General features: G+C 44.2%; 1 protein-coding gene across 1 annotated transcript; it reads right to left on the bottom strand.

Moving 5' to 3' along the window:
• Window positions 1-424: 424 nt before the first annotated feature.
• On the bottom strand, window positions 425-6,116 carry DNAJC25 (DnaJ heat shock protein family (Hsp40) member C25). Its single transcript, XM_083481563.1, has 4 exons — window positions 5,538-6,116; window positions 3,209-3,361; window positions 2,313-2,783; window positions 425-726 (listed from the first exon to the last, which is right to left on the bottom strand). The coding sequence occupies exons 1-4, from the start codon at window positions 5,874-5,876 to the stop codon at window positions 604-606; spliced, it is 1,086 nt and encodes a 361-aa protein (XP_083337689.1). The 5' UTR covers window positions 5,877-6,116; the 3' UTR covers window positions 425-603.
• Between the last annotated feature and the right edge of the window lie 2,793 nt (window positions 6,117-8,909).

Raw genomic sequence — 8,909 nt, 5'->3', positions numbered from 1 at the left:
CTTAGCCAGCCTGGTGTTCACTGTACACACCCTTTCTGGAGCTTTTTATAAGGGGATTTTGACTACTACAGCGGCAGGGAGGCCTGCTGAAAGGTGTATTTATATTGCTTCATCAGCACTGGAAATTCATCTTTGCCACCTCAAACTGGCAACCACATGAACCTGCTAGGAGGCTACGATCTTTCAACTTCTTATCATACAAGAACGATTGAAGCCTCGTGACAGCCTCCAACTTTGAGCTTTGGGGCTGTACAAAAGAAAGGCAAAACAACATGGGCATGGCTTGGATGGCTGATTTGGCTCCTGCTGCCAAATAGCCCACCTACGTGCTTGTTACATTATCACACTTACATGAAGACTCTTGAGGAGATCCATGTCAAGCTTGTTTTTAATTCAACATCGAGTGAACCATGGAGCAAAACAATTAAGACTGATTAGCAGATTTCCTTTTATTTTATAAAAATCATAAAATTGTACTAGTTTTCTGCCTGATTACTTCCTGAGTTTCAGAACATTGCTGAGACACAGCAGTTAAACTCTGAACTTTTTAGGTATGAATTTTTCTTGCCAATCATCACTGGACCGTATAAGTTACAGCAAGTGTCAATCATCAATAAAAGTCAGTCTTCCAGGTCCTTCATTTCTCATCCACCGCCTGTATCTTTTCCATCGAGGGTCCGATGCCATTTTTTTCTTCAGTTCTTCCTCTTGCTCTTGTTTGTAAAGCTAAAAGAGAAGGAAAAATTTAACTGAAAGCAACATCAATCTTCACTGTGCTTTAGCAACACAGATTCTTTGACAGTTTCACTGTGGACAGGCCAGTCCCAAAATGCAGATTCCCCAATTTGACATTCAAATGGAGCACTGGATTGCATAAAAGTAGTTGATCCTAAAAGTAATGTGCTTGGGGGATACACTGAAAATGTGCCATAGCGGGCTAAAGAGCTAGATACCATGCAGGTGGGTAATTTTTTTTAAAAAATACAGCTTTAAACCTTAATAGTCACATTTGAGTCAATGCTAATCCCACTTACGAGTAGACACAATGAAATTAATTAACCTAAGTTAGATATGTCCATTGACTTCAATGGCTCTACTGAGTAGGACTAGCATTTGGCATCTATTTCCAAAGTACATTACCAATAGTTAAGGTGACACATTAACGGAGTATCAATTAATATTCTAATTGATCTTAGTTGAAATATTTACAAACTCACGCTCTGTAGAATGAAGCCAATGTTTTCCCACTTCTGCTCTCTACATAGCATATGAGGCACGATGGGTTGTAATGGACCTAAGTTAGTTGTGCCTATTAATTCCAATGCTTCTGCTATCATTGGATACAATCTAATACTACTTGTATGGCACTGAAAGGGACAAGGCTGGTGACAGCTCTCTCAGTAGACTAGAAATGCCACACTGCACCAAGACTTCTATTGCCAGTATGTTGGGGGTTTTTTAAATGGCGCTAGAACAACAAATATTGACAGCTCTACCTGCTTTAACACAGACAATTATTGTGTTGTGGAAGATAAAATGGTTCTTCTCCTTCAGCAGAACTTCTAAGCTGATTTACTGCTGGGTTCCCTGATCCTAGGATAAGGTTCTCTGAGAGCATGTATTCAGAAGAGCGTTCTGTGACTGCTTCTCACTGGGCCTTCTCCATCTCTCGGTCTGTGTAGCATCCTCTCTAAGGAACCTCATTTCTGGCCCTCCTCTGAGATTCAGATGACAAATTAAGGTCTCCATTTTACGAAGCCTACACCATCTGCTGAAAATTGAATCTGAGCAGTGTTTTCCTGATGATAGGCTTGTTAACTGTAGTTTAATGCACTGTGTTTTGCTTTTGTGTGTTGTGACTTGCTGTGCTGCTTTACTGATTTGTACTGTAAGATGACTTGAGTAGCACATTTTTAGACAGGCATTTTTTTAAAAAAACCACAATGCCACTCAGCCTCTAATAAAGGGACATAACGAAGAAGTTCATTTGAACACTGAAGTGAACCATCTACTGTGTTAGCACACTGCCCATGAGTCTTAAAGAAGCATGCTACTTATGCAACAGCCCAACCCATAAATAAAGGTTGGGGAAGACCTACAAAGACAGTAAGTTTGGACCACCGTAATAGGAAATACCTGGTGTATTTTAGCTGCGTATGGGACACTGATCACTGCTTGTGACCCCAAGTGCATGAACCAACACTATGGAACTGCAAAAGCAAGAGCTTCGCTTAGGGGTGGTATGAACATAATTTAAGAAGTCAGGACATGTTAGGTTCTTTTTCCACTTCCTGTGTGCCAACACCGCTCACCTCATAGTTCTCTCTTATCCAGAGCTGTCGTTCAAGAAAAGTCTCTTTCTGGTGATCTTCCAAAGTGTCAAACTGAGACTGTGACATTTTCATGTACTTGCGTATAATATACAACTTCTCTTCTTCCCCATACTCTTGTCCTTTGATGTTGAAACAATAAATCCACCAACAATACCATCCTATGTACTTGCACAGATAAAAAGGCGTTAAAAGGATTTGGAATAAGAGTATGTCATATATTTGGGGCTTCTGATAACCACCCTTGATATCTATTTTGTTTTTTATTACATCTTTGATTATTTCCTCCTCCTCCTTGCGGATTTCTTCCTTGGACCGCCTGTTCTTGCCCTTTTCTTTGGCTCTGTTTAGTAGCCCTTGTTGCCTGGCAATCTCCATGGCTTGTATACGATATTTTGGCATGGTTGCTAGGTAGTTGATAGCTTCATTGTAGCTACTCCACCAGCTGAAGAACTAAAATATAAAATGGTAAGCAATATTAGCCTTAGAGAATAAGCAAATTACCTTTCCCTGTGGTACTCAGACTATATATATAGGATGCACTACATCAAACTTGTTCTAATTGTTTTCTTTATTTGCATAGCTTTGCATTCATAATCACTCTTTTTTTAAAAAAAATCCCCTTTCCATGTATTGTGCCCAAAAATCTTAGGGAAAACTGATGTGATATTTTTAATATGTTCCTTATTTTTCAGGTAATAAGTTCAGGCCAGTCACCTCCTTTGCTGGCATAATACAGAGAGCAGATAGCACTTGTTCAATTGCCTTTTACACAAAGGGAAAACATTTGTAAGAAACCAGCCATATTACATTTCGTCTTTCATTATTTTCCAGGTCAGATGGTAACAATGGAACAGTTTGGAGACAAAGATATTTACCTGAAAAACAGAGATGGCACAGACGGTGACTAGAATCACGATTCTGACATCTACCTTGGGTGCCAATCTTCTACTATAATAGTGATAGTAATGGCTGTAATACTCCTCAGGATGATCCAACATATAATCATAATCCTTACGAGTTTCTTCATCCTGCAAACGATGATTGGCAGGTTTTCATTTGGAAATATCCCATATGTCAATGAACAAAAACAACCACCATCCGCTCAGTTTAAGGAATTGCTTTTGGTTGTATTTATGACAATTACCTCTAGTTGAACAGTACTCTTAAATTTTCAAACATAAAATGATCAATAGTATTTACACAACAGGCGTAAAATAGCAAAAAGTAAAGGTGTTTATGCTTTATGCTTCTGAAGCAATACACTTGACTACTGACAAGCTATTCTTCTCAAACCAGTTATAAGCAAACATTAAACTAATAACTGAAGCTAGTTAGGCATGGCATACTTGCTGTGTTACAACCTTGGTTTAATGGGCCAGTTTCTTTTCTCTCTCTGACATACACAAACACCATGCATGTTATACAGCACAATAATATATTGGTGTATGCATATAAACTGCAAACCCTGTTTTCACACATAAACACCCCCCCATGGAATTATATTAGTTATATTTTATCTGCACAATCAGAATGAAGTTCTGGAAGCAAACTGCTTTTTCTGTGCAGCCTGAGCAGGAGCAGTCTCCATTAAGAAAAAGAGGTCAGAATAGGCCAATATATATGTGGACTGACCCTGAATCAAGTTCTTAACCAACCTCAAGGTTGTCATCTGAACTAGACAAATGATTAACTCAGAATCAATCGCAGTTGGTCCATCGTTTGAAAAATTACTTTAGAGCCGCCTTGCCCCAAAATGGCAACTAGACATTCTGTTTTGGCGACTGCATCCTTGGTTTAAGGGGCCATTTGGCACCTAGCTTATATATCTGAGTTACTAACACTGTCTAGAAGTGTGTTGTGGAGGGAGGACACCCCACGAAGGCAGACCCTCCAAGTGTCCCTATTTTCCAGGGACAGTCCTGGATTTACAGAAGCCATCCAGATTTCTAATTTGATCCTGGAATGTCCCTCTTTCCCTTAGGATGTCCCTCTTTTCATCATCATCATAATATAATAATAATTTATTATTTATACCCCACCCATCTGGCTGAGTTTCCCTAGCCACTCTGGTTAGCTTCCAGTCAAGTGTTAAAAACAATACAGCATTAAATATTAAAAACTTCCCTAAACAGATATCTTTTAAAGAGAAGATAGCTGCTTAATAATGTTGAAGCGTATGGAGTAATGCAACCCCTGAGCCAATGAGATAAGTAACTATACAACTTTTAGAAGACCTCTGAAGGCTGCCCTATATAGGGAAGTTCTTTAATGTTACATTATGTTTCTATATATATATTGGAAGCCGCCCAGAGTGTCTGGGGCAACCCAGTCAGATGGACAGGGGTATAAATACTAAAAATTTTATGATGGAATAGGACAATGTCCCTTATTTCCATTGCAGAAATGTTGGAGGTTGTGGCGTTAACAGATCCAGAGCCTTCTTAAGGCAGCCCTGTATAGGGAAGTTTTCTTCAATGCTTAATGTTTCATGTTGTTTTAATATTATGTTTTTATATACAGAGCTGAAAGCAGCCCTGTATGGGGATGTTTTTTCAACGTTTAATGTTTCATTATGTTTTTATATTATGCTTTTACATACAGAACTGAAGGTAGCCCTGTATGGGGAAGTTTTCTTCCATGTTTAATGTTTCATTATGCTTTAATATTATGTTTTTATATACAGGACTGAAAGCAGCCCTGTATGGGGAAGTTTTCTTCCATGTTTAATGTTTCATTATGTTTTTATATACAGGACTGAAGGCCGCCTTCTATGGGGAAGTTTTTCCAATGCTTAATGTTTCATTATGTTTATATATTATGCTTTTACATACAGGACTGAAGGCGGCCCTGTATGGGGAAGTCTTTTCAATGTTTTGTTATGCATATACAGTATATATTATATACTGTATACTGGAAGCCATATGGAATAGGAGGACACCCCTATTTGCATGACAGAGAAATGCTGAGAGGGGGATGCGAAGGGGGGCCCTTGTTCAGAGCCCTCCCGGCGCCAGCCGCTCCTGTCACCCTCCTCCCCGCAGCTGCTCCTTCTCCTCAAGGGAGCCAGGGAGGTGGGTGCTGTTGGGAGAAACTGAGCCTGGGTGCGTGGGGGGGAGGAGGAGGGTGCGGACGGCGCGTGTCTTACCGGAGGGGTCCGGCCGGGGCGGGCGGAGGGAGGGGGCGGCCCCGGCCCCGCTCTCTCACCTTGAGGGTCTCGTAGGCGGTGGCGATGAGCAGGAACTTCTCCTGGGCGGCCTCTGCTCCTTTGCCGTCCGGGTCGGGTTCCCGCGGTCGGCGGTCCGGGTGGTAGCGGAGGGCCAGCTGCCGGTAAGCCCGGGCCACTTCAGCCTTGCTGGCATCCCGGCTCACGCCCAGCACGTCGTAGCAGACCAGCTTCCCGCAGTAGAGACCTTCCACCAGGGCCTCCGCCGGCCGGGGGAAAAGGCACAGGGCGGAGACCCACACGAGGAGGAGGAGGAGCGGCGGCGGCGGCGGCGGCCGCAGCCCCTCCGGAACCCCCGGAGCCGGCCGCGCCCACGCCATGCCCGTAGCCAAGGGCGACCGCTCGCCGCGGGAGGGGCCTCGCGCGCAACGCCGCCACGCCGCCGACGACGACGCTTACGCTGCAGCCGCCTCGCGAGCTCCCTCGCGCCGCTCTCGGCAGCGGGAGGGGCGGGGCTAGAACACATGGACGCGTGGACAGAAAGCGAGGGCGCTGACTGGGTGGGCCGGGAAAGCAGGAGGAGCAAGGCGGGCACCATACGTTACCCGGCCGTCTAACGTCAGGCACAGAGAGAGAACGGGAGGGGAGGTCGGGATTGGAAGAGGAGCGGCCAATCAAAAGGAGCTTGGGGAGGGGAGGGAATACGAAGGCGGGAGGGTTTTCTGTTCACGTCAGTCATTGTCTATTGGAAAGGGAGCGGCCAATCAAAGCGAAAATAGGGGTGGGGGTTGGGAGGCGGGAGGGTTTTCTGTTCACGTCAATCAGGAAGAGATGGGAGGGACAGCAGCGGTCGGGATTGGAAAGGGAGCGGGCCAATCCACAGGAGGCGGGGAAATAGGGAGGCCGGAGGGTCGAGACGTGGCGCGGCACGCAAAGTGGGTGGGCGAGGGAGACGTCGAAATAAGGGACGTGCACGACGACGGAGAGGGCCAATGAGAGAGGAGGGTGGGCGGGGTTGGAGGGGAAACACCAAAAAGGGGAGGGAGGAGCATGAAGGGGGGGCGAACCGATTACGTGTATTCTAAGCGACTCGGCTGCGGGTTTCTCGTTTCTCCGCCCTTTATATTTTATTAAATTTCCACACATTTCACATATACATCCCAATATATAATTGAATTTTTTTTGTCGACTTCCCACCCCATTTTCTAGGGGTTCACCCCTTTCTGCACCCTATCTTCTCTCTCTTACAGTGCTTTTTTAAATAGAAAAATAGGTGCAGGTGCTCACCATAAAATTACAGTAAGTGCAACGCTTTTTAACACAAAAAAGAGCTGCAGGTTCTGTGTACCCTGGAGTACCCGCTGAAAAAAGCACCGCTCTCTTATGACAATAAAGTAATCACTAACTCATTCTGTTGCTCATAGTTCAAATCTTGCTTGCGAATGCCTCATACTATAATATTTCTTTATATAGTCCAAAAAAGGCTCCCATAAAACAATCATCATTAGGCTCTATTATTTTAGCTGTTAACTTTGCTGGTTCAGCATAGTTAGGGTTTCTAATTTCTTAATAGGCGATGCATGTGACTTTAGATCACTCTCAGTCAATTAATTTGCAATAAAATGGCTCTTCCTATCACTCTGGATTCTGACGTGCTTGCTTGATGGCCTCTGGTCCAAATAACAACAACAACTACTACTATTATTATTTCTATACCACCCTTCATCCAAGGATCACAGGGCGGTTTACAATATAAAAAAACCAAAATACATTTTAGAAGTTTCACTCTCCACTATTGTACTTGTTACACACTGTATATTTAAAGCCCACCCCCCAATAACAATGCTGGGAACTGTAGTTTAACCTGCACAGGCCAGTGTTAAAAAGGCTGGAGGATGAGTAAGAGAAGACACTTTTTTCAAGACTCTGCTGGACCACAACTCCCAAAAGCGCTTGCTGTGTGAACAGAGAAACCCAGTGGGATGGAAAATACAGCCTAGTCAGAGCTAGAGACAAACTGCCATTGCAAGAGACAGGCTCTGCAGAGGGCAGGAAGACCCCCAGGAGAGCACATAGGATTGCTCATAGGCAGAGGCAGGTTAGGGTTGCCATATGTCCATAATTTCCTGGACATGTCTGGGATCCAAATGGCGAAATTAGCGTTCGGGGGGGGGGGGATTTTGAAAAATTGGTAAAATGTCCAGGGTTTTGCCAACAGAACCAGGAAGTATACGTTTGAGTATGTATTCTCTTTGTGGTGCAGCACCACTTTTGCTTGTATTTATTTTTTTATTCATGACCAATGGCTAGTATAATAAAGTTATTTGGATTTGGAGTATCAAATTGGATTTGGAATTTCAACCTTTGGGGGCAAATTCCCCCCAAAAGCTCTCTTCCCCCAAAATGCATTTTGAGTGATCCCCCGCAAAAGCATGGGGCTGGGAAAGTAGCCCAACCTGGAGGGCCACCAAATACATGGTACAGGTCAGGTGGAAGCTCAACACCAACGCTGGTAGTAACATGTGCAGACTGTGCCCAGCAGTGGGTGCCAGGGGGGCTCTCAGCACTGCAAGGGTGGCACAGATGGATGAGAAGGGAATGAAGGGAGTGTAGAGCAACAGCAGAAAGCCATGGCAACATTGAGTACCTGGGTGGTGGGATGGGGGCCAGCTGAAGGTAACATGTGTGAAGTTCAGGGACATGGAAGGGGGGATATAGGCATGGGGAGAAGCAACAGAGGCACATTGGCGTGGGCAGCATCATGGTCCGAAGAGCTCCATGACCTCCTAATCTGGCCACAGAGGGTCCTGCCAATCAATATGCGCAATCATGACCAAGTACCACGGCAGCACCATGTTTTGGACCACCACTTTTACCACCTCTGCATTTATTCCTATGGAGAAAAACCATGAAACAGTGGGAGAAAAACCTAATCTGTATTCCTGTTGAGTACCCTACTGAGTGAGATCCTACAGGTGCGTGCATGCATTGCACAGTATGTTTTAGCGTGCAGAGCGCATGGAGTTACACTGTGCTCTAGCCAGGAGTCTCTTGAAATAGGGAAGACCTTCCTATGCGTGCACACACACACACACACACACACACACACACAAACAATAATAATGGGCATTTTAGGAGTATGGAATAATTCGCACACCCTGGTTTCACATTCACAGCCCATTTCCTTCATTCAAGTGTCTTGAAAATGTTGGTTAAAAATGCCATCTTTCAGTACCCTGACAGCATCATGCCCTCCAACATTTCTCCAATGAAAATAGAGCCATATAATAATAATATTTATATCCCACCCATCTGACTGGGTTGCCCCAGCCACTCTGGGAGGCTTCCAACATATATAAAAACTATAATAAAACATTAAACATTAAAGAACTTCCCTAATACAGGGCCGCCTT

This window comes from Podarcis liolepis (genome assembly GCF_965112155.1).
Source record: "Podarcis liolepis genome assembly, chromosome: 17".
In the NCBI taxonomy this organism is placed as follows: domain Eukaryota; kingdom Metazoa; phylum Chordata; class Lepidosauria; order Squamata; family Lacertidae; genus Podarcis; species Podarcis liolepis.
The sequence above is the reverse complement of the archived record's forward strand: the minus strand, read 5'-3'. Positions and strand labels throughout refer to the sequence as shown.

Bases quoted from the DNA above. Each gene is read 5' to 3' on its own strand.
- DNAJC25 (XM_083481563.1), bottom strand. From the start codon at position 5,876: ATGGCGTGGGCGCGGCCGGCTCCGGGGGTTCCGGAGGGGCTGCGGCCG. The intron at 2,784-3,208 runs GTAAATATCTTT...TTTATATTTTAG, and splicing joins GTGCCATCTCTGTTTTTCAG to TTCTTCAGCTGGTGGAGTAG. The intron at 727-2,312 runs GTGAGCGGTGTT...CTTCTCTTTTAG, and splicing joins GGATAAGAGAGAACTATGAG to CTTTACAAACAAGAGCAAGA.